At 41.9% G+C, this 27,844-nt stretch overlaps 1 protein-coding gene across 2 annotated transcripts; it reads right to left on the bottom strand.

Moving 5' to 3' along the window:
* Positions 1–777: 777 nt before the first annotated feature.
* LOC140076611 (uncharacterized) lies at positions 778–9,768 on the bottom strand. 2 transcript variants are annotated; one of them, XM_072123214.1, is made up of 8 exons: positions 9,550–9,768; positions 7,193–7,302; positions 5,519–5,578; positions 4,082–4,229; positions 3,452–3,547; positions 3,245–3,364; positions 3,058–3,150; positions 778–1,923 (listed from the first exon to the last, which is right to left on the bottom strand). In XM_072123214.1, the coding sequence occupies exons 2-8, from the start codon at positions 7,268–7,270 to the stop codon at positions 1,049–1,051; spliced, it is 1,470 nt and encodes a 489-aa protein (XP_071979315.1). In that variant the 5' UTR covers positions 7,271–7,302; positions 9,550–9,768; the 3' UTR covers positions 778–1,048. The 2 variants fall into 2 exon arrangements, with proteins under 2 accessions (XP_071979315.1, XP_071979316.1); XM_072123215.1 differs by lacking the exon at positions 9,550–9,768 and adding an exon at positions 9,328–9,534.
* Positions 9,769–27,844: the final 18,076 nt, after the last annotated feature.

Raw genomic sequence — 27,844 nt, 5'->3', positions numbered from 1 at the left:
CGGACCCCTCTGCCCACTGTGACCTCCGGGGAAGCTCTCTGGATGTTACTATAGTCCCAGACTGCAATGATCAGCTGTAAGGTGTCTGTAATGAAGCTTTATTGATAATCCTTGGTCCAATTACAGGAAAAAAAATTGAAACTCCAATTGTAACTGGGGCAAAAAAATTTTTTGTCTGGATCTACAGTTTCGACTTGCATACAAATTCACATTAAGAACCAACCTATGGAACCTATCTTTACCGTAACCCAGTAACTGCCTGCAATGTTAAAGAAACAATTAAAAACACTGGATTTATTCACATGACCCGAAAAGGCATTTTTAATCATACAAAAATAACCTTCCTGATGACAGTTTCCCTTTAAAGATGCCACATCTTTATGAAGATCTTCATTGGAGAAGAGACACTCAAAATCTTCTCAGGTAAAGAAGGAGAGGGTCCCTTCTGTTGGCTTTCCGTTCTGCAGTTTATGGACCTTTGAAGGATTCTGGAAGGGCTCTTGTATTCATATGTGCATCAAGTTAACAGGGTGTTGTGTATCAGGGGGGGGGGGGTTGGCAAAAGGGAATAGCTGTAGGTCGACAGCTATTGAAGATAAATGGGCATCTAAAATAGGAACACAATGTCAGATGTACATACAACTCAATTTTTTATTCTAAACCGGTATATGAATAACTAAAGAAAAATTATATCTGATGTACAGTTTCTACTTAAAACATCTACGTTTATTAGACTTTTGCCCCATAACGCATGAGCCTTGCTCATTAGATTTGAGATGTCCCAATTCGAAACACTGTAAATTCACAATTTTAGGTCTTCCTATCCTACGTTTTTGGCAAATCCACCTATCGTTTTGGTGAAATTAAGTGACCCCCTTCACAAAAACACAACGGATGATGCCCTATGGTGTTCGGTCTGTCCGACACGGTTAAAGCTGACGTTTCATGGACGGGAATGGAATTCATTGCGCTAATACACATTTAGCCTAGAAATGTTGCCGCTCGTTTGTGCATGGTACGTGTGAGCACTATGACTAGTGTGCGGCCTTTAATTTTTATACTTGGTTCCCTGGTGCGTCCTTTGATGTGAGATGTAGCTATTTTTGGAATTGAAGTGTTTGCCGCATTCTTTGCAGATGTAAGGCTTGTTTTCCACATGGGTATTTTGGTGCTTGCGAAGGTTGGACTTGTCTGTGAAGCATTTGCCACACTGAGGGCACATATGCGGGCGCTCCCCCGAATGGATCCTCTGGTGTATGATCAGATACGATTTATAGGCAAAGTTCTTTCCGCATAAATGGCAGGTATGTGGCTTCTCCCCGGTGTGTGTCCTTTGGTGCATTGCGATTTGGGACTTGTATGTAAAGTGTTTCCCGCACTCGTTGCATTGGTGCGGTTTGCCGCTGAGATGTGTTCTCTTGTGGATGGTTAGGTGAGATTTGGTGGCATAACGCTTACCACATTCTTCACAGCCATATGGTTTTTCACCGGTGTGACATCTTTGATGTCTGATAAGGTTGGATTTGTAATCGAAGTGTTTCCCGCAGTCATCACATTGATGGGTTTTTTCCCCTACTTGTTCGGCTCTTTCGGTGACTTGAGAAGACAACCTGCTAAGCCTTTCAGATGTCTTTCTGACATTTCTCTCCTCAAGGCGTTTATTACCCACTACTGTATCATGATTAACACTACTATAGCCCTTACTGAAGAGTAACGAGTCGGGATCGCATTCTTCAGAAGCCAATGTAAACATGACGTTCCCGGTTTCATAAGAGGGGGACTTGGCCAGGGAGTTTTCTTCTTCTTGGAAGCCATGAAAAATGCTCATATCATCATCTGCTGACCCAGTAGGTGAACAGAACAAATTATAAGGCTCGTCTTGAAAAGTTCTGTCCATGGAGTTATCAGCAGGAACAGGATGTACTGCAAACAAAACAGTGACAATGATAAGAATAAGAATAAGAAAAGACGTTCAGGTGTAAGACATCAACAACCTGGTTTCCTTGGGAGGAGGAATCAGGAGCTATATCGAAACCTGATTCTGCTTTGCGACCATTCACCTGCCCCACATTTTGGATGTTTTAGATCTATAGTCCATTGCTGAGCTATAAGAAGGTAGAATAGCACAGAGATAGTCTACAACCACCACCACCGGCACTACGTAACCACTAGGTCCCTCACACAGATTCAGATTCTTCAGTAGAAGAATTAAAGTTTTATATAAATGAGGAAGTTTTACCAGTTATATGGCCTCAGCTGCCCGAGCTCTACTCCAGAACCTCACCCTCTCTCCAGAACTGCTCTTTATTTCACCCAGCTAATCCGACCCACTTCCCAGCATTGGAATGAAATGCTGTGCATGCGAAGAACATGTAACTGTGATTGATAGGGGTACCGCTCCCACCAATCAGCTGTTTTTGGCTGAACTATAACAAAGTCGTAAGCACAGCTCTGTTCTCTTTGTAGTGGTCAAGCATGGCTAATGCAGCTCAGCTCCAATTCATTTGAAAGTATAGACTTGCTTCAAAGGAAAGTCAACAGGGTTTTCCAGTAGCAACTTACCCAGTACTGTATCCTCGACGTGCGTTGTCCGACGAGGATGAAATCCGGAGCGATTCACCAACATCGTGCGCCCGATATCCTGCATGTGTCGCTTCCCTGCTGAGGTCCGCCAGAGATCACCCTCTTCTTTTCGCTGTATGTGAGTGCATGTCTTGCGACACAATTTGAATTTTAAATCCCACGCTTAGTCTGAATCAATTGGGTTGTCCGTCGTCCACGCCGCCCGATTTGTGTTGCATGAAAGTCAGCACCATTGCTCCGATCGCGTGCGCCAAAAAACCCTGTTAAATGCGGCGCAAACCGGAAATAGTCGGGAAGCCCGACAAAAATGCGGTGTGCGGAGTAAATGATCCCCATTGTCTCACCGTGACTGTGCATGGAAAAATACAGGCCATGTCCTATAATTCGGAGACAGTAGCTCGCTACTATACAGAGAGGGTGAAGAGCATGCTATTTTTAATTTCCTAGGAAACCAGTTACAGGTTACATGCTTACCAGCCCATGTATCACCATGGATTGCCTTCTCCCGAAATCTTAAGTGTTCTTCTCTCTGTCTGGCATCAGGTATATGACTAGGATAATATTCCCCTACAGAAGACATAAATGTAGATGTTGACGCTGCAAGTAAACGTGTGTGGCCTGATGAAACGATGAATGTATTGGTGCCTTTAATGCAACTTACCTAAATAGGTTTCAGAATCAATTTCCACTTGCAAAATGTCGTTGTCATTGGTCGCAGCCTGTACTTTCTCGCTGTGTACAGATGTGTCCTGTCTCTCCGTAAAAATTTCTGGTACCGTAACTTAAACACACAGTTTCATATCAGTCATATAGAACAAAGTGGCAAAAGGAAGACCCGTTTACTTATAATAGATACATTTACACCAACCTGGACAGATCTTGTGAGATACTTCCACCGGGTGACTCTCACCGTTTCCATTCACTTCCTCAATAATCGGCAGAGTGTCAACTTGTTCCCGGTTATCTGTTCATTGCAAGACAATAACTATTAATTTATTAATGGTAAAGAATTAAAAAAGAGAACTTAAATATAATATTATATGTGCTCGAAGACGAGGGCTACATAGAGATGTACGGCTTGATATTACTGGAGCGGTTTAGGGTGATGCCACACATGGCGTTTTTGGTCTGTTTTTGGTCCGTTTTTAGTCCGTTTTTCCCAATTATTTTAATAGATAAACAAGTTGTAAGCAGCCAAATGCATGGTAAACTGCCAAAAATGGACTGACAACGGATGTTTAAAAACGGACCAAAAACACCATGTGTGACATCACCCTCAGGGTGCAGGCACACGTCGCATTTAAAACAGCTGAAGAAAGATTTGCCTAATTAAACAGCTGTTAACAATTGTGTTTACAAAATGCAAATGTTAACGCTTGGGTGTTAACAGCTGTTTAATTAGGCAAATCTCGTTGTGTTAAATGCAACGTGTGACCGCACCCTCAGGTCATTTTACAACCCTCTAATTATGGAACTATGATTGGTGAAATTCACTAACCTTCAATGATATCTTCTAAGATTTCAGATGAATTAAGTATCTTTGGATTCTTCAGTGTGACCTCCTGGTAGAGGTCCTTATGTTCCTCTATAAAATCCCACTCCTCCATTGAAAAGTAGATTGAAATATCCCCACATTTTATCGGCACCTGAAAAATAAAAGTTCCAAAAGTAACCATTTAGTTATTACTAAAAAAAATGTTGTGATAGAAATATCTCTACAAACTTTTACTGAACTTTTCTCAAACACTTCTGACCATGTTGGATCCAGCTGGGACTCCCACAAATCACAAGAACAGGGGTCCCATTCTCCCAATCGAATGGAGCAGGAGAACATTCACTGTCTGAGGCCCATTACTCATGATCAAGATTTTTTTTACAAACTTGCTCTCTGCTTGCTGTCCTGCTATAGAAAGCTTCTATGTTCATTTTTAGTGGTCATGTCCTATTACTTTCTGTGCACCTTTGTGTCCATTGGATGGATTTCTATGCACTGGAAGTATACATGGAAGCTTTCTATAGAAAGACAGCAAGCAGAGATCTAGGAAACTGTAAGAAATTGATGCAGAAAGTATACAGGCGGTCCCCTACTTAAGGACACCCGACTTACAGACAACCCATAGTTACAGACGGACCCCTCTGCCCACTGTGACCTCTGGTGAAGCTCTCTGGATGCTTTACTATAGTCCCAGACTGCAATGATCAGCTGTAAGGTGTCTGTAATGAAGCTTTATTGATAATTCTTGGTCCAATTACACCAAAAATTTTGAAACTCCAATTGTCACTGGGGCAAAAGAAAAAAAATTGTCTAGAACTTCCATTATAAAATATACAGTTTCGACTTACATACAAATTCAACTTAAGAACAAACCTCCAGACCCTATCTTGTATGTAACCCGGGGACTGCCTGTATTGGCAATTTCTATAACTTTTCATTACACAAACAACATCCTTTATTTGCTGAAAGTGGACATCCCTGCTCACAGAACTGCACTAAGTACCATATTTTTCAGACTATAAGGCGCACCAGATTATAAGGCGCACCATCAATAAATGCCCGTTAAAACATCTAGGTTCATATATAAGCCACACCGGATTATAAGGATGAATGACCAGCAGGTGGCAGACCTGTGCACAGTTCAAGGCAGCTGTTGTCTGTAATTACGGTTCATATATAAGGCGCACTGGACTATAAAGCGCACCTTTGATTTCTGAGAAAATGAAAGGATTTTTTGTGCGCCTTATAGTCCGAAAAATACGGTATCTTGAAAAGTGCTTTGAAATGAGTCCAATGCTTTGATTTGCTTAGAGTTTTTTTTTTCTAAGCCCTACATGCCAGTAAGTAGTTACCTTTTTACCCCAAAATATGATATAAAAAAAGTCTCACTATTCCCTTTTAGATAAACTTGTTGTGTCTTTGGTCAGCTCGGACACTTACCTCTCCAGATAGCAGATGAGAGGCGCTGTGAGGAGAGTTCTTCTTAACAATTACATATTCCTGAACCATGAGAACAAAACATAGTAAAATTAATAAATGATAATAATGACAAATATAGGACATTATAGAGCAGTTCAGAACAGTTTGGTGCGAAGAGGCTGTTTTAATATTTAAAGAAAATGTGCCATCAAAATCCATCAGGATAAACCACTTACTCATAGATCCAGTGACTGTAGTAATATTCTTATATTTGTTATCCATGGCCTCTTTCCTTCTAATATCAACCTTAAAAATCATGCTAATTAGCAAGAGGTGTTAACCAAGCCTCTCCACACTGTAGCTTCACAGGCTGTAGCACTGTGCAGGACAGTTTTTGACAGTTTTTGCGTTTTTTAACGGACTGCTTAAAAACGGCATAAAAACAAGTTCAAAACGCTAACGTGTGCCACCACCCTTATGTCTCGGTTTTTCAGCATCATCAGTGAGGGCGCCTTCCTGCGTGGAGTTTTTCTTGCGTTTTTAAACGCATCCAAAACAAAAGTGGGAGGGGGGTCTGCCTGAACCGCATGCATTTCATTGCAAATGCATATGCGTTTTGGCCAAACTTTCTCCTACTTTCGTTTTGGATGCGTTTAACCACGTGGGAAGGCGCCCTGAAAAAAAAAAAAGATGTTTCATCGGTTTTTGCAGACTCATTGACTTTTATTGCCTTCCGTGATCCGCATCAGTGAAAAAAATAGGACTTGTTTCATAATAATGTACGGACAATGGTTCAGTGAAAATATAAGGCAATGTGAAAACACCCATAGACATCACTGGCTTTGTAAGGCATCCATAGAAATCATTGAACCATGGACATGAAAAACAGCGCCAATGAGAAAGAGCGCTAAGGGCGGCGGCACACGTGGCTTTTTGAACCCGTTTTTGGGCCGTTTTTTAAGCAGTCTGTTAAAAACGCATCCGTTTTTGACCCATTTTAATTAAGATCATTGGTAAAACTGGTCAAAAACGGATGCTTTTTTTAACGGACTGCTCAAAAACGGGTTCAAAACACCACGTGTGCCGCCGGCCTTATAACTGAAGCTATTGGCAGTATATGGCTGGACAACAGGGTCCTCCACTAATTATTCAGTGATGCCCCAACTCCCCCCCCCCCCCGCAGCCATCAGATAAGCGTCTCTTGTGGATGAAAACTGCTATAGAAAAGACAAATTTTAGGCCGTGGTCACACGTACCGCTAAGCGTCCGTCATAACGCGACGCTAGCGCACAGGGGGAGGTCCTCGGCCCGAACGCACATGCGTTTCCAGGGAAACGCATGCGATTGTTAAGCCGATCGCATGCGTTTCTCTGGAAACGCATGTGCGTTCGGACCGAGGACCTCCCCCTGTGCGCTAGCGTCGCGCTATGAACGGACGTCTAGCGGTACGTGTGACCGCGGCCTTAGTGTCTGATGGTATATAACGAACAATACAAGTGCTTTGGTGCTGTAACTTGAAAAAATTGACCCTCAGGGCACGTTCACACGTTGCGCTTTTTGTTCGCTGGAAACGCATACGAGATCGGGCTGAGGCCCGCCCTCTGTGCCCTACGGTCGCATTATGAACGCGACGCTAGCAGAACGTGTGAACATGCCCTGTATGTTAAGTTGTGTTTCTTTTATTACATCCTTTACCTCTCCTGTCAGCAGGTAAATGATCCCCAGGGCGTGATTCAAGATCCTCTCCGTAAAATTCTTCTTTTCTTTTTTCATTTTGTCACACTTGGAAGCTGCAGGTAGGACACCTGGGAGAACAAGAACACGGAAAAGGCATTTTTTTCCCCCAATCTCAATCAGCTGCAGTTCAGCGGCTTTAATCAGTGGAATCAAAGTTATCTAAACCCTACAATTTCAGTGCAAGATGTTAACTTTGACGGCACCTTCACATGTTGCGTTTTCATTGCGTTTTAAAATGCATTACAACATCTGAGATTGTGATTTGCCAATTACATTACTGTTAACAGTAGAGTTTACAAAACATATTGTAAACACAATGTGAACACATGTTAACAAAACATTAATACATGCAATAATATTGCGTTAACAAATGTAAATAGTAATGTAATTAGTTTAGACAATGCACATCGGGGAACGCACCAGGGACCGCTAAGTAAATGGGCCCCATTAACTTCAATGGACCCATGCTGGACTGTGTTTTTCACACAACCGAGTTGAGGCTGTAGAAATCTCAAGGGCCTTTTCCCGCCTCCAAGAAATAGTGGCTTAAAGAGGTAATACCATTCCAACAAGTAATGGATAATGAAAAGTCATACAAATTTCCTATATACTATCTGTATCAATTCCTCAAAGTTTTCTATAACTTTACTTGATGTCCAACTATAGGAAGCTTCATTGTTTATTTCCAGTGGACAGAAATCTGACCATGGTCACACAGGTTCATGGCTCGTTATATCCCTGGTCATGTGATGTCACTCAGGTGCACGGCTCATTATATCACTGGACATGTGATGTCACACAGGTGCACAACTCATTATATCCTTGGTCATTTGATGTCACACAGGTGCACAGCTCGTTATATCCCTAGTCATGTGATGTCACACTGGTGCACGGCTCATTATATCACTGGACATGTGATGTCACACAGGTGCACAACTCATTATATCCTTGGTCATTTGATGTCACACAGGTGCACAGCTCGTTATATCCCTAGTCATGTGATGTCACACTGGTGCACAGCTCGTTATATCCCTAGTCATGTGATGTCACACTGGTGCACAGCTCGTTATATCCCTGGTCATGTGATGTCACTCAGGTGCACGGCTCATTATATCACTGGACATGTGATGTCACACAGGTGCACAACTCATTATATCCTTGGTCATTTGATGTCACACAGGTGCACAGCTCGTTATATCTAGATCTTTCTAGATCTCTGCTTGCTGTCATTCTATAGGAAGCTTCTATATTTACTTCCAGTGGATAAACACTGATCCCTGGTCATGTGATGTCACACAGGTGCTCTGCTTGTTATATCCCTGGTCATGTGATGTCATACAGCTGTACGGCTCATTATATCCCTTGTCATGTGATGTCACACAGGTGAATGGATCGTTATATATCCCTAGTCATGTGATGTCACACAGGTGCACATCTCATTATATCCCTGGTCATGTGATGTGACACAGGTGCACAGCTCGTTATATCCCCGGTTATGTGATGTCACACATTTGCACGTCTCGTTATATATCCCTGGTCATGTGATGTGACACAGTTGCACGTCTCATTATATCCCTGGTCATGTGATGCCACACAGGTGCACGGCTCGTTATATCACACAGCTCTGATTACTCTCTGTGATATAACGAGCCGTGCACCTGTGTGACAATGGTCAGATTTCTGTCCACTGGAAATATAGAATGAAGCAGAAATCTAGAAAACCGTGAGGAATTGATACCAAAAGTATATTGAAAAATTGTATTATTTTTCATGTACAGACAATAACATTAATATGCTGTTATATGGGAATACCCCTTTAAGCAATTTGAAATTAAATTGTCTTTTAAAAACTTGTTTGATTCTGAAAAAGGATCAAATTTTTAGGATTTTATTTGCAAAGGTTCAATGACGATTGAAATGGGGTTCACAGTTTTGCTTGCGCCAATTTGATTGATACCTATGTGCAGACATAATCTTCATTTTAATGTAAAACCTCAAAAGTAATTTCTGTAAGAAATCTACAATATTACAATAACTAAAACAATGTATAAAAAAAAAAAATAGGAGAAAACATGCACATAAAAACAACCTACACAATCATCTCATGTCCATAGTCTTCATGTTGTGGTCATGTGCATGCATGGACCTGAGCATCCAGAGCCCCACTGCAGATGCACAACCTGCCAATCTTTATTAGCATACACACAAACTGACGCCCAGCTGTCATGCAACACACTAGTGCATAAGTGAGCGCATACGAATACATAGACTACACACATAGAAACACTCATCTAACAAAGCAGTTCAGCCCATACCTTGCAGTCAAATAGGATTCTGAGAGGAAGTGATGTTCTTTGATATCAATCTGGGGATTGTGGGATTTGTAGTAATTCAGGCTGGGGAGAGGAGAAGAGGGGATTGCATGAGGACTGCAATACCCAGTATTCCCTGTATGAGGGGAATGTGGCAGCCAATCACATAACAGTAGGATTCTTGGAAAGTTCACGTTTCATTCTCTAGGAATGTGCAGCTTTCTTCTGTCTCTATCCATAAATACAATGATCAATAGAGTCCAAATATGATACTGCATCTGCGGAACCACAAGTCCCAGCATAACCATCCTCCATCAATGTAGGTTGTTGTGTTTTATTAAGGTCACACCTAACGGGAAAGACCGGGACAATGTATCAGATGTTCACCCATTAAAGACCTAATTCAAAGTTTTTTTTTTATCATTTTGAAACCAAATCAAACACATCCATTGTTAGAATTTTAACATCTTTATTTCCAGCTCAAAAAACGTAAGCTCTTGCAGTATTATGTTCTGCTTTAGGGACATGACCTTTTTTCTATGTACAGGCAGTCCCCGGGTTACATACAAGAAAGGTTCCATAGGTTTGTTCTTAAGTTGAATTTGTATGTAAGTCGAAACTATATATTTTATAATTGTAGCTCCAGACAAAAAAAAAAAATTCGCCCTCATGACAATTGGAGTTCCAAAATTTTTGGCTGCAATGGGACCAAGGATCACCAATAAAGCTTCATAACAGACGCCTTACAGAAACTCTAAACCATAGTGAAAAAAACAAATATCGCAAACTAGAATAACAATCGGTGAAATAAACGTAAAGTTCTAATTCACTCTCTGCTGATTTCAGTTCTCGCCTTTTTTTTTTGTTTGTTTCTTTCAAATGGAAAATAGAAAAATATTTACATTGTACATAAATGGTTTTATTTTGTATAACATAAAAATAAATAAATTAAATAAACATAAAAATTGTTACGACCCCAATGATCCCCAAAATAAACAAAAAATGCTGTACTAAAAAAAAAAGCAAAATACAAAAGTAGCATACAGGTGGTCCCCTACTTAAGAACACTCGACTTACATACGACCCATAGTTACAAACGGACCACTGAATATTGGTAATTTATTGTACTTTAGTCCTAGGCTACAATAAACAGCTGTAACAGTTATCACAGGTGTCTGTAATGAAGCTTTATTGGTAATCCTGGTTCTTATGACAACCCAACATTTTTTAAATCCAATTGTCACAGAGACCAAAAAAGTTCTGTCTGGGGTTACAATGATAAAATATACAGTTCCGACTTACATACAAACTCAACTTAAGAACAAACCTACAGACCCTATCTTGTATGTAACCCGGGGACTGCCTGTAATAAAAACTCCATCTCATGCCACTGTAAATAAGCCACATTATTGTACAGTGACCAAATAATAAAACTAATTATGATCCCTAGAAAGTAGCAAAAGAGAACAGCATTATTTATTTAAGGAAAAATGTCCATATTTTTCGAAAACATAAACAACACCTACACATATTTGGTTTTACAGTCGGATTCATACGGTAAATTGAATGAATGCGAGGATTATAGGTATAGTAATAGTTAACTAGGGCATTATGTAAAAAAATAAAAATATCAAATAAATTATATATATTGTATAGAATAAATAATAATACAGGCGGTCCCCTACTTAAGAACACCTGACTTACATACGACCCCTAGTTACAAACGGACCTCTGGATGTTGGTAATTTACTGTACTTTAGCCCCAGGCTACAATAATCAGCTATAACAGTTATCACAGGTGTCTGTAATGAAGCTTTATTGTTAATCCTGGTTCTAATGACAATCCAACATTTTTAAAATCCAATTGTCACCGAGACCAAAAAACATTTGGCTGGGGGTTACAATGATAAAGTATACAGTTCCGACTTACATACAAATTCAACTTAAGAACAAACCTACAGACCCTATCTTGTACGTAACCCGGGGACTGCCTGTATATTGTTGAAATCATTGTGGAACACAGCATATAGTTTTATTTATTAGGGGTGCATTCTTTTTTTTGTAGGGGCTATAGTATATAATGTAATATACCGATAGACCAGTTTGGAGAAGAACTAGACAGTTCTCTGCTGCACCAGATTATTCCCTGTGCCTGATGCTGGATAGTTAAAGGGGAGGACCACTTTACTTCATGGTTTTGTTATATGTTTGTACGGGCAGGATATTTGGTCATTTACCAATATACATATATTAATATTTCTGCTCTGCTTTCCTGATATGTAAAGTGAAGCCTCCCGTCTGTTACCTCATCAGCCAGAGATTCCTGTCCATAAAATGGCCACAGATAAAGGGTCATGTGATCTCTATCTGTCCATGAGAAATCGGCCAGGACCTTATGATTCATAAATATAAGGTCAAGGGCAATTATTCAAGGACAGATAGAGATCACATGACCCTCCATCTGCAGCCATTTTATGGACAGGAATCTCTGGCTGATGAGGTAACAGACAGGAGGCTTCACTTTACATATCAAGAAAGCAGAACTTTTAATAAATATATTTTGGTAATTAGCTAATATCTTCCCCCCCCCCCCCCCCACTTACACACATTGCAAAAAACATGGTGTAAAGTGACCAACCCATTTAATCTGGTGCCTGGTGAGTTGTACTTTGCACCCCCTATTAGTTGGTCTACTTTGCTGCACAACAATATTGAATTTTCTTTAAAATACACATATCGCTGGTTGCTATGCACAGCCGGCGCCATCTATGACCCAGATCGGTGGCTGCCGACGTCATTGCTTAGGGACTTAATTGCTCATAGTGAGAGGACGATGAAGCATGCGGATGCAGGGTGCGGCAGTAGGTATTATTTTACTATATACTACAGGGGCAGGATATATACTACAGGGGGCTGGCTATAGGCTACAGGGGGATGGCAGGCTATATACTACAGGAGGGCTGGCAGGCTATATACTACAGGGGGGTGGAAGCTATATACTACAGGGGCTGGCAGGCTATATACTACAGGGGGGTGGCAAGCTATATACTACAGGGGCTGGCAGGCTATATACTACAGGGGGCAGGCTGGCTATATACTACGGGAGGGGGAGCAGGCTATATACTACAGGGGGCAGGCAGGCTATACATTACAGGGGGCAGGCTGGCTATATACTACGGGAGGGGGGGCAGGCTATATACTACAGGGGGCAGGCTGCCTATATACTACAGGGGGCAGGCAGGCTATACATTACAGGGGGCTTGCAGGCTATATACTACAGGGGGCTGGCAGTCTATATACTACAGGGGGACTGCCTATACACAACAGGGGGGGGGCAGGCTGCCTATACACTACAGGGGGGAGGCTGACTATATACTACAGGTGGGGGCAGGCTGCCTATACACTACAGGGGGGAGGCTGACTATATACTACAGGTGGGGGCAGGCTGCCTATACACTACATGGGGGCAGGCTGGCTATATACTACAGGGGCGGCAGACTACTACAGGGAGAGGGAAGACTGGGTATATACTACCTGGGGGGCAGGCTGCCTATACCCTACAGGGGAGGAAGATTGCCTATACACCACGGGGGGGAAGGGGGCAGGCTGGCTATATACTACAGGGGGGAGTCTGGCTATATACTACAGGGGGCAGGCTGGCTATATACTACAGGGGGGGCTGGCTATATACTAAAGGGCTGGCTACATACTACAGGGCATATTTTTCTATTTAACGCTATATTTACTGCTGGGAGGCCTTATTGTAGATGTTTCCATAGCAGTTGGTTAGATTTCTTTCTTATTATTTTTAATGGGGGGGGGGGGGGTAGTGTGTGCAATTCTGCTTGTCTGCCTAGGGCACCAAAATGCTTTTTCACGCCCCTGTTCTCAACCAAAAGGCAATTAAGCCATATCACCAGTGAGGTACTAGATCGAACTTCTAACGCGAGGGGCAATTGCCAGGACTTGCATACCAGTTTTATGGAATACAATAATAATAATTCCTGGAATTGTTATTATTTCCCCCGTTATGCCACCTCCATATGTGTCCGGGATCAGAGTGGGCCGGCGCAGGGCATTCCTACCCCATGCCTGCGCATTTGCTGCAGCCTGTGAACATTCAAGCCCGAACCGCTGCGGATAATAATGAAATTCTACACCAGATGGTAGAATTGTACACCAAGGCAGCCAGATTCCAGATGTATCTCGCTCTACGGAGTGGCAGGCGCAAGATTAATGTCCACAATTGTGTGCGGGCGCCCTTAGATGGTGTATTTCCATCGAAGAGCGAGATTCCTTGTAGTAGAACGCGCCAGATCTCATGTCATTCTAATTGAGGTGTAAGAAATAATTTTTTTAAAAATATTACCCTTTGTTCTTTGCAGATATCTAAATGAAAAAAAGGAAAAAACTGTTCCCACTTGTAGCCAATAAGACGTGAGCCTTAAATATTATTAAAAAAAATTAGAAGCCTAAAAAGACAGTTTGTAGTGACACTGTCAGTTCTCAGTGTCACTGATCGATTGTCATTATGTATTACAAAGGATACAAAGTATCCACAGGAGGAGTAGACACAGCTACGTCCTGTACATCTCCTCACCTGCTCTTAGCTACCTCAGTGCTAAACTATGAACCCCTCTTCCCTGATTGGATGACTTCAGTCAGCAGGTTCGCCCGAACTGCACCCTGGGATTTGTAGTTAAACGTTAGATAAACACTAAAAAGTTGTAAGTTCTCCAAAACTACAAATCCTACAATGCACTCTGTGCAGATCGTCCCACGGGCTCAAATCTCTCGCAGCCCTCCCCTAAAAACTTCACTTCCTTCAAACACAAACGTGAGTGAGACCTGGGAGGTATTTGTGAGCTGGGTGCAACATTCAGTGTCTGTCCTTGACTTGTGTCTCTTCAGTTTATATGTGCTTGTTCTGTTACAGTGTGTCAGTGCAGGACTGTGGCTGCTATACTGTGTCCCAGGAAGTGGCAGCTTGTCCTGTCACCTGCAGCTAGAGGCTCCTGTCTTGTATCTATGGCCCCAGGAGGCTGTGGGGGATCATACAAAGTTTTATACTGTTTTTCTGGGGGCATCTAAGACCCCAATGCTTTCCCCACAATGTTGGGATGTCACTGCTGGACCTGGAAGTGCAACTTCAGAAATCCAAGTGGAAAATGAGTATTGGTGCATGCAAACACAGACATAGCTGAGCATGCATGTCCATAGCAGGGAATATCTGCAGCACTCATCACTCCTGGATTCAGTCTTTGGATGTGAATGTCTGCAGACATTTATGAAGTGTCCTATGGATGTATATCTATAATATGTAGGATAGGAATTGCCTTTATTGTCCTTTTTATGTCACCTTGCGATCCCAACCTGCCCCATACACTCGCCACCCAGTTTCGAGACAGGGTGACGTAACAGATGTCACGAATGTGTTTAATCCACATCCTGATAACCATTTAAGATTTATTCTATTTTTAATTTATTCTATTTTTTTATTTTGAAGTCATTCTTAAAGGGGTTTGCTGTCAGATTTAGAAACATTGCCACTTTCCGCGGGGATATGGTGGTATGCTACTCATTTCTATACAGCTGCGCAACATTACAGGCAGTCCCAGGGTTACGTACAAGATAGATTCCATAGGTTTGTTCTTAAGTTGAATTTGTATGTAAGTCGAAACTCTATATTTTCTCATTGTAGATCCAGACAAAAATTTTTTTTGCCCCAGTGACAATTGGAGTTTCAAAGATTTTTGCTGTCATTGTAATTATAAATAAAGCTTCATTACAGACACCTTACAGCTGGTCATTGCAGTCTGGGACTATAGTAACATCCAGAGAGCTTCACCAGAGGTGACAGTGGCCAGAGGGGTCAGTTTGTAACTAGGGGTCATCTGTAAGTCTGGTTTCCTTAAGAAGGGGATCGCCTGTACTTGTACAAACCATGGTCAGGTGTGGCGCTGTTTTTTTGGGAAAAAAAAGTAGCCATTGTTTTCAATCCTTTGATAACCCCTTTAAAATCCTTAGGGGTGCCTTAACACGTTGCAGTTAAAACTCAGTTTTAGGTGTTTTTATGTGCAGTTTTTTATTTTAACAGGTGAAAGATATGAAATGAGCAGGGGAATCACATTTATTGAAAAGGTGTCTCCTGTTCATGTCTTTCCGTTAAAGTGACAAAATGTTACCTAAAACCACATCAAAACTGTTTACAATGCATCGTATGAACACAACCAAATTCTAGTGAACTTTGAGGCCAAAAAAAGTTCCAAAACTGGTTGGTTCCCATGGGCAATTAGAACAGTTTTACCTCAGAAGCTTATGATAAATCTCCCCCATGGAGTCAGAGTAGAGCTGTGATTGGAGCTGGAGAGGACCCAGGAGCAGTGCAGTACAGCTGACAGGTACTCCCCACTCCTGGGTCCCCTCCTGCTCCTGGGTGTCACACTACTCTTGTTTCTGACCCCAGTTGAAATTGGAGGTTTGGCTTAGCGACTCTACATTCCCGGGGAGATGTTTTCATCGGTAATAAGCTGTCACTTGGTGTCTGGCAATTCTTTCCCTTTATGACCAAACGGTTTGGTGGCCTTTAGTCATCCCGCCTATCAGTTTAGTAATTTCTAAACTTTTCGATACACATGTACGAAATATATTGCAAACTGCACAGTGTGCCAGATTCAGTAATTGTGGTGCCCATTCTTTATTAATCTGACGCCCCCTGCACTGCCCTAACAGAGTGCACTTTTAACATGGGGCGTGTGACACGCTTCTGTCGGGACTTTGCATATTAACCCCTTAACGCTCTGCGCCGTAGCTCTACGGCGCAGAGGTATAAGGGATGTATGAAGAGGGCTCACGGGCTGAGTCCTCTTCATACAAAGGTGGGGGTTTTTGCAAAATGCATAAAACCCCCACCGCTAATAACCGCTAATAGCGGCTATTAACCCCCCCGTTGCCGCCGGCAAAGTCGCCGGCGGCATATAAAAGACGGCGGCGCGCGGGCGCCGCCATCTTTTTTTCGATCGCCACGCCCCCGAACGTCATCGGGGGGCGGCGATCGGTTGCCATGGTAGCCTCGTGTCTTCTTTTGACACGAGGCTATCTGGCAGCTGCAGATTCGTTACAATGAGCCAGTGGCTCATTGTAATGAATGTGCTGCAAAAATGCCATATATTGCAATACAGAAGTATTGCAGTATATGGTAGCAGCGATCTGACCATCTAGGGTTAATGTACCCTAGATGGTCTAAAAGATAGTGAAAAAAAAAATTAATAAAATATTAAAAGTTCAAATCACCCCCCTTTCCCTAGAACGGATATAAAACATAATAAACAGTAAAAATCACAAACATATTAGGTATCGCCGCGTCCCAAAATGCCCGATCTATCAAAATATAAAAACGGTTACGGCCGGCGGTGACCTCCGAGGCGGGAAATGGCGCCCAAATGTCCGAAATGCGACTTTTACACCTTTTTACATAACATAAAAAATGAAATAAAAAATGATCAAAATATCGCACAGACCTCAAAATGGAAGCAATGAAAACGTCGCCTCATTTCGCAAAAAATGACACCTCACACATCTCCGTGCGCCAAAGTATGAAAAAGTTATTAGCGTCAGAAGATGGCAAAAAAAATTTTTTCTTTTTTGTACACATTCGTTTAATTTTTGAAAATGTATTAAAACACAATAAAACCTATATAAATTTGGTATCACCGTGATCGCACCGAACCAAAGAATAAAGTAGGCGTGTTATTTGGAGCGAAGAGTGAAAGTCGAAAAAACTGAGTCCACAAGAACGTGACGCACGTGACGTTTTTTTTCAATTTTTCCACATTTGGAATTTTTTTTCAGCTACGCAGTACACGGCATGTTAAAATAAATAACATCACGGGAAAGTAAAATTTGTTACGCACAAAATAAGCCCTCACACAGCTCTGTACACGGAAAAATGAAAAAGTTATGGATTTTTGAAGTTGGAGAGCGAGAAATCGGTCGAAAAACCCTGCGTCCTTAAGGGGTTAAATGTGGCGCACAGTCCGACTGAGCATCGGAACGCCCCTTGTTTTGTGTTGCATCCGGTTTAGTAAAGTGTTGACACTTGTGACAGATGTGTCTCGGACACTTCTTAAACGTGAAAGAACGTGCAAAGTGAGCTGGTGCACGGCCCTTTATAAATGTGCCCCATCGTATTATGTAGACTGTATGGATCTTTTCATCAAAATTCTATGTTGTCATTCTTAGTCTTTGGATGACTTTCATAATGAACAAGAAGGAGTTAACCGAGAAGATCCTTAATCACGCTCTGGGGATCATCTACCTGTTGACTGGGGAGGTAAGTGAAGATGCTTAACCATCATTGGATGAGAAAAGCACTGGACCGCACATCCACACATTATACAATGATCTAATGCTTAAAGGAAATCTACCGTTTTTTTTTATACATTGTGAACCAAACATAACTTTAGAATGCTGAAGCTTCAATGATGCAGAAACATATCTTGTTTAATCCCTGATCCGAGTTGTTTTGCTCAAAAAACAATTATAAAATTCAGGAGCTTAGGAAAGCTGGGTTGCATACAGACTGGCGTTCATAAACACATTACACGGAGCTTCCAGACAGGACTAATCAACCTGAGCTGCATGAGTCATATGCAACAGCTGGGGAATGGTGCAGCGATTGATTACTTTGGCAGGGACAACACAGTGATTGCAAAAGTATGAACACGGTCCAGCCAGGTTCCAGTACAACCACCCTTACTCATGACCGATATCTTACTCATATCTGTCATGAGTAAGGGCGGTTGTACCGCTTGAAACGCGTTGACTATAATGGATCGTTTCATAGAGTGGTTATGATGTAACCAAATAAAAAAGTCTATGTTGTCGGGAACCTGGCTGGACCGTGTTCATACTTTTGCATTTGCTACATGTCCTATCAGGAGGGTGGTCCGTGCTGGATTCGACACTGGAGGCAATCTATGGGGTGGTGAGCTGGCATTTATACTCTCTATTCACAACACATAATTCTCTGGGGCAGTGCATAATTAGTGTTAGAGGAGAAGCACCCAGAGCAGCCACAGAGCCTCTTTATTATAATTTTATAATTGGTTTTTTTTTTCAGCAAAACTACTCAGTTCAGGGATTAAACAAGATATGTTTCTGCATCAATGTAGCTATAGCATTCTCAGTCTCTTTGGTTCATAATGCATTAAAACAAATGGTAGATTTCCTTTAAAGATGCTTAACCACACCAGTCCTCTGCCACGGACATTTGTAATCCACCATGATGTAAAATTCTGAGTTCACTGGATCTTTATCTGCAACTCACATTTCCAACTATGTCTTAAGCTGCCCGTATCTCCGTCCTGTACATCACAAAACCACACGCCTTATGTGATCTGAAAGATGAGATTCTTAACTTAAATATGACACCATGTTTCTATATCCCCAAGAAAGGGGTGTCTGAAGTGACTCTCTAAAAATTACTAATCTCAAGTAATAAATGACTCCTCTCTGCTCGTTTTCTCATGACTTTGGAGGGGATTTTTGCCTGAGATTTCACATAAAAGAAGGAATTCTAGAAAGGAGATGTCATCCCTTATTTGTGGTGCTGGTAGTTTAGTGGGGTAAAAGCTGTTGACAGCGTCTCATTTAGTAGTTGTAGACATTTTCATCTGACATGTAAGTTTCTTTGTCTGTAGGAATATGTAGTTGTGAAGAAGGATTCCCAACACGGCTCCACACTCCAACAGACCGGAGAGGTGAGATTTAACCTTTCAGATTATGGTTTCTTGTTGGACATGGCTGTTTTAGTAAAAACTTAAATTACCCTCAAATACGAATTTGGTTACGTCTGTGTTGTTCTGTATTTTATTCATATAATGCCACAACTGGGTGTTACCATTCCCCTTGTGGGTATCAGCACAGTGTGAAGGTTACAAAACGGATTACAAAATCTACCATCAAAATAGAGCATGATAAACCTGGGACATTACTCATAGATCCAGGCCCTGTGACTCTGGTAATTTACTTATATTTGTTATCCTTGGCCTCCTGCTTCAAAAACCAATTTTACAATTTTGCTAATGAGACTGAACCGTTCCTGGGGGTGTTACCAGAACTCTTCCATGCTGTAGATTTGCAGACTGTTACAGTGTTACCTCTTGTGCTGAAGTTTCTTGTGTTGCAGTGAGGGTGGGGGAAGTGCTGAGGAAGCAGAGGGGGAGACAGTTTAACAGCTTATGAAGCTGCAGCATTGAGGGTCAGACCTCTCAGGAGAGGATGCAGGTCTAACTTTACTGTCACTTTAGTTGCTGTCGCCCACCTGAAGTACTGCCAGGTTCTATATGTAGTGCCACTTACATACATATTCAACAAACCTCCAGAACCTATCCTGTACAATACTGCCTGTATTAATTTACTCTGCGATGAAGCGCTATTGGTGCTGAGGTTTTCAGCACTAAAAATGTGCTGAACAAACCCAACCCAACGCTTATACTCGGGTGTTACCCTTGGATTCTCCCCACGGTTCTTCTTCCTTCATATCTCCATGTGTATCAGAGTGAGCAGAGACGTGTCATGCCTTCTGCCCGCTTTTTCGCGTCTCTTCCCGCTGTGATACACAGAAAGAGAAGCCACATGGAGCATTTGAGGGCAAGTACATATTTTTTTTGTGGGGGGGAGGGGGGGGGCTGCAGGGCTCGAGTGGCACCAAAGGGCATGTCAGTACCGTGGAGGCAGTTGTCTGCAGGGGATTTAATGACTGGGAAGGGGGGGGCAGGCCAATACATTACTGGGGGAGGCTGCCGGGCATTTCATGACTTGGGGGGAGACGGCTGCCGGGCATTTCATTACTGGGCTTATACTTGAGTCAATAAGTTTTCCCAGTTATTTGTGGTAAAATTAGACACCTCGGCTTATACACATTTTTTTTTCTGGATTTACTTAATATACTAGTTCCAACTTGCATACATATTCAACTTAAGAACAAACCTGCAGAACCTATCCTGTGTATCAAAATATGTGCCAAACACCATTAATATTTATTTTTCAGGGTAATATCTTAAAGATAAAAATAAACGAAAAATTTTAAAATGTTGTGTTTTTTTTTTTTTAATTCAGGTAAAGTCTAAAGTAAAAATTCAGTACATAAGAATAATAAAATAATCCTATTTCTTGCAGAAATAAATGCCTCAGATCATGCTGCTAGACCTTAAAGAGAACCCGTCAGGCAAAATAACCCCCCTAAACTAAATATATTTTCATACACTGCCATTAGAGAGCATTGCCTCTATCCCTTCATTGTCCCTCTACATGCCTGTAAACCTAAGCAATGAGGTCCTAACACTGTATGCGAATGACCTGTGAAATGTCCAATGGGTCATTAGCATATTCAAGCTGTCCGGCTTATTCATGAGTGGGAAGTACAGCCACACCCCCAGTGCTTGACTGACCGCTGTATAATGGTGTGAGGTATAATAGTGTAATGGCTCCTCCATGTGCTTCCTGGTGCTGGCTCCCCCTGCAGCCTGTGTGTGTGAAAGATACAACAGCTCCAGGCTGCAGCCATGTTATAGCAGAACATGTCGGGTACTTGTGTAGCTGATGTCTGTGTCTCGGTGTATTAGGAGGATTCAGCATGTCAGCACAGACACAGCAATGCTTTACTATACATTATACACAGACATGAGCAGGGGGAGGAGAGGGGAGGGGTAGCGGGTGACTTCACTGCCTCTGACCATGTGACCCGCTTCATTTGCATAATAAAGAAATTATGATTTTGCAATGATTAATGTATGAATTGACTAGATAAAGGTTGTGATGGATCCTTGTGAGCTGCTCCAACAGGTAGTAGTGACAGGACAAGTGATACAGACCTGATGACAGGTGTCCTATAAAAAAATATCCAAAATATCCATTGAAAGAACACATGAAAAAAAAAAGTTGACAAATTGTGTCTAGTTCTGAAGACACATAACACCCTGTGCCAGAACTAAATAGAGTTTCTAATCTGGATCCTTAACACCTTTTGTCTTTTTGCTGTTTTAGGTACCAATAAAATGTGGAGACCTCTCAATCTCTTTCTCAATGGAGGAATGGAACTATATTGAGGAACACAAGGACCTTTACAGGGAGGTAATGGTTAAAAATCCCCAGTCCATCAGTGCAACAAGAGTGTCATCTAATCTGAGCTCAGGTGATTCATCATTACACAAGCGCTACTTTGAAAATACAAGAAATATTAAAGCACAACTCTGATCCCCCCCACTCCAAATCAATAGCTCTTGGGATGTAGAACAACTTTGCCTATTATCTTGATCACCTATGTGCAGCAGTTTCTTTGTTATCCTCCTTAGTTTAGCCCGGTTCTGTAGTAGTTGTATCTCCTGGCTGTGTAGATTTCTCCTGTGATTCCGTAGAGTTGGTAAGAGACAGGGTTTCACAGAGGGGAAGGGGCTGCCGTGCCCTACTCACTCTGGAGTAAGGGGAGGTCGTGTGACAATGCTTTCTGTGTGTAGCTGGGTTTCTTCAGCGCTAAGGATGCACAAGTCCGCTACATAGAATAGATACAATGTCTCTCCTGTTCCCTGTTGGTCCATTCATCCTACTCTATGTTTCTGCACTACACTCCTCTGCAGCACCTCCTCTCGCTTTACACCAGAGCAACTTTTACATCCCCTTGCTGCTCCATAGACTTCTATGGGAAACTGTAACCTGATCTGTCTGAAACCACTGATAACATTGAGCTTTACTGAGTGAGTAAGAGGTGGAAAAGGGAGATTGAGAGGACTGGAAATATTATATTGCACACGTTGTCGTTGATTTATGAAGAATGTTGTTCGTAATCGCAGGTGCAGGTTAAATTTTCTTCATAGGGAGGGACAAAAGCTCTCTTTCTTAAAAACGTCTAAAAAAATATTAATGACTTGTCTTTTTATTCACAGATTTGCACGAAGATGATCTAGACTGTGTGTCTATTAATGACAGAGCAGAAAATGGAGAAAATAAAGAGGAGGTTGAGTCTCCAGTTCTCCTAATGGAGAAAAACATTCACGAGCACCCGGGTAAATCATTTATTATGTATGATATACAGAATAGATGATGAAGTGAACTAAATCTGAAGGTTTATTAAAATAAAGGCTTTATGAAATCTTAACTGTATATTTACAGATGACTGTGGCTACAGAGAGAGTATTGAACGAGTGGAGGAGGCGGTGGCTTTGGTGGAGGGAATTATTGATGTCACAGGTAAGTACTTGCAAGTATGAGGCCATTTGCACATGAACATAATGGGGACTGATATCCGTCTGCACAATTTGCAGACTTATATCGGTCACAGTGGGGTGAGCACACGTTGTCTCAATACACTATGACCATGTCCTATATTTCGCCGTACAGCACCGACCCTTGCTTCTCTATAGAGAGGGGAGGGGTGAGCAGGCGTTTCAGCAAGTTTTTAGTAATTACTTACATTAAAAGGGTCAAGAACACCTAAAGAGACAAATGGTTGAATTTTTCATTTCCTTTAAAACTAAGTGTGTTAAAGTTACTAAAAAACATTCTCCCCGAGCCAGGGGGAGCCCAGCTGTAAAGAGTGTCCATTGCTCTTTAGGACCTATTCAGAAGACCCATTCATCTGCAAATTTTCCATGTTGGTGCCGAAGGAAAATTTAAAGGGGGTTTCCAGCTATTAACACCTCACAGGAAGGGGAATAAGTGTCCAACAACTGGGATTTAGAGAATTCACTAAACTGGGGGCCCACAACTGTCCCCTAAACGTATAAAGCACTGTATTTTGTGCCCACTCTCCTCACTTTTCAAAGGGCTGCATGTGGTTGATGTCCTACAGAATTTAATGGAACCCCAGCCCAACTTGTGCACTATTGGTCTATTCATATGAGGCTGTCTGGGGTGCATGCAGGCTCCTATTTTCCTAAACTCTTGGGATCCCAGCAGCAAAACTCCCAGCGATCAGGCACTTAGCGAATAGAGGTTATGTGTTCATCATGGGAAACACATTTTAACACTTACTGCCCCCTGAGTTACATTTTGTATTCAGGTTATTATTGATCGACCTTCCCTAAACACTTGGATCGTTTGTAGCAGACCAAACGATCTAAGTGCCTTTACGTCTTTAAAGGGGTATTCCCACAAAGACAAGTTTCTCAAATATACTCAGGATAACAAAATAACACATTCTCTAATTCACTGTTATTAATAAAAAAATACAGCATTTCACAGATGTAATTCCAGCCTGTCTCTATCAGTCCTGGTCTACACAATTCTAGTTGCCAGTCATCTTGTCCGACTCTGTGGGGCTGCGCTATTCTGTGCTCTCTGCCTCTAGCCACCACCTTTGCATTCCAGAATGGAACTCACACACACTGACTTCCTGCCAGAAAACAACACATCACAGCGTGAGGAGAGCTGCAAGCTACGGGCAGATAAGTTCTTTATCAGGGGCAGGGAGGCACATCAGATCTGACAGTGTTGTGGCAGAGCAGAGATGTAGCAGACAACAAGCAAATGTCATTATGTGTAATATGCATCTCATTGATCTTATCATCTCATCTCTGATCTGTCTCATCTCTCTTTCTGTGTGTCAGATACTAGTAGAATATTCATAAACTAAATAAAAGTGTAGATACACCCTGTAGCCTGATAATGTAACCACATTTTCAGCACTTTGTATCTCACAGCACTAGAGAGATCATTAAGTGTCTGCTTAGAGAGTCCCTGCCCACACTCTGTAATCTTACACTTATCACTGAGTGATGGGAGCTAAAATTGTAATGTAAGAAGTAAAAAATTATCTTTATTGTGTAAACAGCACTAGAGGATTAAAATTAAAGAATTTTCTTTTATGGGCAAACCCCTTGAAGAAACAAATAACTGTTACCTTCCTTTAATAGATCATTCTGTGGTCAGGGGTACAGTAGAAGAACCCCACCTAGAAGCAGTGTGTCTGGAAGAAGGGTCTGTGCAAACAACCTATGCGTCTCAAGAGCTCCAAAGAGAAGATGTTACCAACAGTTTCCTCGATGCTTCTTACAACGTGGTAAATCTCCTTTCTAGCGCCGTCTCTGATAAACCTAAACCATTCAATCTAGATGTGAATTTCCTCCCTGAGAGCAGCGTATCGTGGGAAAATGTCCATATTAAGAGAAGAAGCCGAAAACAAGAACTGAATTCCAGAAACGATTACTTGGAATATGAAGCCATCAGTGAGGAGCAGCTGTGTGAGTTTGAGAATGACTTTTCTTACAGGCCTTGGGAATCCTCGACTCCTTATATATGTGGAGAATGCGGAAGATGCTTCATATCTGAGCCTTCCTTGGCTGAACATGTGAAGCAGCATTCGGTAGAGAAGCTGTTCAGATGCCTTCAGTGCGGGAGAGAGTTTGAGTACCGATCTCTATTACTTGTCCACCAGAGGACACATAACGAGGATAGGCCACATAAGTGTCAAGAATGTGGGAAGGACTTTAACTACAGGTCACGACTTCTGGTTCACCTGAGGAAACACACAGGGGTGAAGCCTCATAAGTGTGACCAGTGCGGAAAGCAGTTTGACTACAAGTCGCATCTCCTCCGACATCAAAGAACACACACTTGAAGTAATGTGTCCACTACCTGCCATATATGTATATTACTAAGCAGGGGTCACTCCTTGTTCGTTCACATGCAGGAGACGTGGCTTGTTCCGTGGAGATGAAAGTACCACCAGTGCAATTGCTGCATTTTACGAAGAATGGACTCCCAAGATCATTCATTGGAAGACGATGTGCGACCTTGACCAAGGAGGTGCCCAAGTCCGGCTATGCAAACCTATCGATGTGTCTTATGACTGCAATCACATTTACATATTAATTGTTATATATTCCATTATAAATGTGCGTTTGCCTAAATCCAAAAGTTAGAGACGTTTTGGTACAAGCGACAATAATGTGAGAAGGGAGAAAGTGTTTTTTACAGAAAATATAACCCGGTCAATATAGAAAATAGCAGAAATACATCAGATGCACTAGACAACCCTGAAGATGCTTGGACAAGCTTCGGTGCCATGCGTTTATTCCTATAAGTTATGTCCTGAAAGGGTTTGTCAGAGATTTAAAAAAAAAAAAAAAACATGGCTGCTTTCTTCCATAAACTACTCAAGACCGGATCATAGGTTGTGCCGATATTGCAATTCAGCCATTTAGCTAAGCTGCAATAGCACACAATAACCATGGGCAGCCATGTTTTTTAAATAATGGACAACCTTTAAAGGGGTCTTCCCATAAAACAAGTGGATTGGGCCTAATTTTCTGATCGGTGGTGGTCTCAGTGATGAGACCCCCCCCCCCCCCAATAATAAGAATGGAGGGTTCGATGAACCCTAGTCGGACCTCTTGTGGCCCCCCAAGATGCACGCAGCAGCTGGCTGCGCATGGACGGGCTACCACTTTCATATCTATGGAGCTGATATTGCTGAGCGCCGTACTCGATAGCGCCTAACACGTTTTGTGGGAAAACCCCCTTTAAGAACCCAAACGTGCAGCACCTAAGCTTGTCCAAGCATCTTCACAGTTGGCTAGTGTATTCCCAGGCAGCCTTAATAAGGATATACTTGCCCACCCTGGCGCTCTATTTCAGTAGCATAGACCCAGATATCTCTATTTTTGCCCCAGCCACATACTTGAGGCTTCAGTGCTTACTGTAGTCCCTGACCTCAGCTGTCACACGTTTAAGATAGGGGACATATCAACCAAACAGAGGGAATGGAGTCTGAATGGGCTCCTATAAGCGATTAATGTTTGCATTTTGCTTTGAGATATTTTAGGCAACATATACATTTCATTTCCTGTTTAGTTCTCACTTTATCATTTAGTCATTCGGCCTACCTAGTTATGTGGTTATGGAAAAGTCAATATCTGAAAACAGAAGAGAAGGGATATTAATAGGCAACAAAAAATATATATATATTTATATATTATGCTATTTAAGGACAAGAATTTTTGGTACTTCATTCAAAAAGTACATTTGTAGTGAAGTGAACCTAAATCACTGACTGTAGTCTTTTTTTGTTCATGCCTAGGCCTCTTGTATTCCAATTACAACTGGAAAGTATATAAAACCATGTCAGAGAAAATTATAGCAGTAAAGAAGTTTTAAAGGGTTGTTCCAGCCATTAAATCTTAATACCTAGATAGGTGATCACGATAAATATAGGATATATCTTTGTAACAAGATAGATTATAAACACTTAAAGAGGACCTGTCACCAAGAAATTCGGCACTAGGTGCTAAAACAAACGCTGCAGTGTTAGTTATCGAAAGGTATCATTCTATCTAACACTGCGGCGGATACAATGTAAACGCCGGACCACTCTCAAAGCGGTCCGGTGTATTCATGAGGGGGCGGTCCGAGGTGCTGCCTCTTCCCCGGACCACCCCGCTCGCTCCATAGGCCGGCGGTGACTGCCACGCGCCACCCTCCCACAATCCCGCCCCCTCATGAATACACTGAACCGCTTTGAGAGCGGTCCGGTGTTTACATTGTACTCTGCCGCAGCATTAGCTAGCGTTATAGGAGGTTTCCGGTAACGCTGTCATTCTAACACTGCTGCGTTTGTTTTAGCACTAGGAGCTGCTTACTCTAGTTTAGTCTTGCTTACTCTACTCTAGTAAGCAGCTCCTAGTGCCACATTTCTGGGTGATAGATCGTCTTTAATATAGAAGAGCTGGTGGACATGGTTTGGATATCCTTTTAGGAAAGTTAACTTGCAACATTGGTTATGGCAGCTGCCATGTGGATTCATTATTAACCCCTACGGGACGCAGCATCTTTTGGCCTAAAGGACGCAGCCCCATTTTTCAAATCTGGCCTGTGTCACTATAAGTGGTTATAGCGTGGGAACGCTGTGAGATATCCAGGGGATTTTGAGATTGTTTTCTCGTGACACATTGTACTTCAAATTAGTTTAAAAATTTGGATGAAATCTTTTGCGTTTAGTTATGAAAAAAAACAAAATTTGGCAAAAATTTTGAAAAATTCTTTATTTTCAACGTTCTAAATTCTCTACTTTTGATTCAGAAAGTCATAGCTCCCAAATAAATTCATAACTTACATTTCCCAAATGTCTGCTTTATGTTGGCATGGTTTTTTAAGATTCCACATATTTTACTAGAATGTTATGAGGCTCAGAATTTGGGTGCCATTTTTCACATTTTTTGTAAAATCGCCAAAACCTGTATTTAGATGGACCTGCTCAACTTCTAATTGACACTGAGAGGCCTAAATAATAGCGAGACTCGTA

Source organism: Engystomops pustulosus, chromosome 9 (genome assembly GCF_040894005.1).
Source record: "Engystomops pustulosus chromosome 9, aEngPut4.maternal, whole genome shotgun sequence".
Lineage (NCBI taxonomy): Eukaryota > Metazoa > Chordata > Amphibia > Anura > Leptodactylidae > Engystomops > Engystomops pustulosus.
Note: the sequence above shows the minus strand (reverse complement) of the source record. Positions and strands in the feature narration are given on the sequence as shown.

What these genes read in the sequence shown, in the direction of transcription:
- LOC140076611 (XM_072123214.1), bottom strand. Translation starts at nt 7,270, where the DNA reads ATGAAAAAAGAAAAGAAGAATTTTACGGAGAGGATCTTGAATCACGCC. An exon ending in TTTACCTGCTGACAGGAGAG is followed by an intron (nt 5,579 to 7,192) that starts GTAAAGGATGTA and finishes CTCATGGTTCAG; the next exon opens with GAATATGTAATTGTTAAGAA. An exon ending in TGATTCTGAAACCTATTTAG is followed by an intron (nt 3,151 to 3,244) that starts GTAAGTTGCATT and finishes TGTCTTCTGTAG; the next exon opens with GGGAATATTATCCTAGTCAT.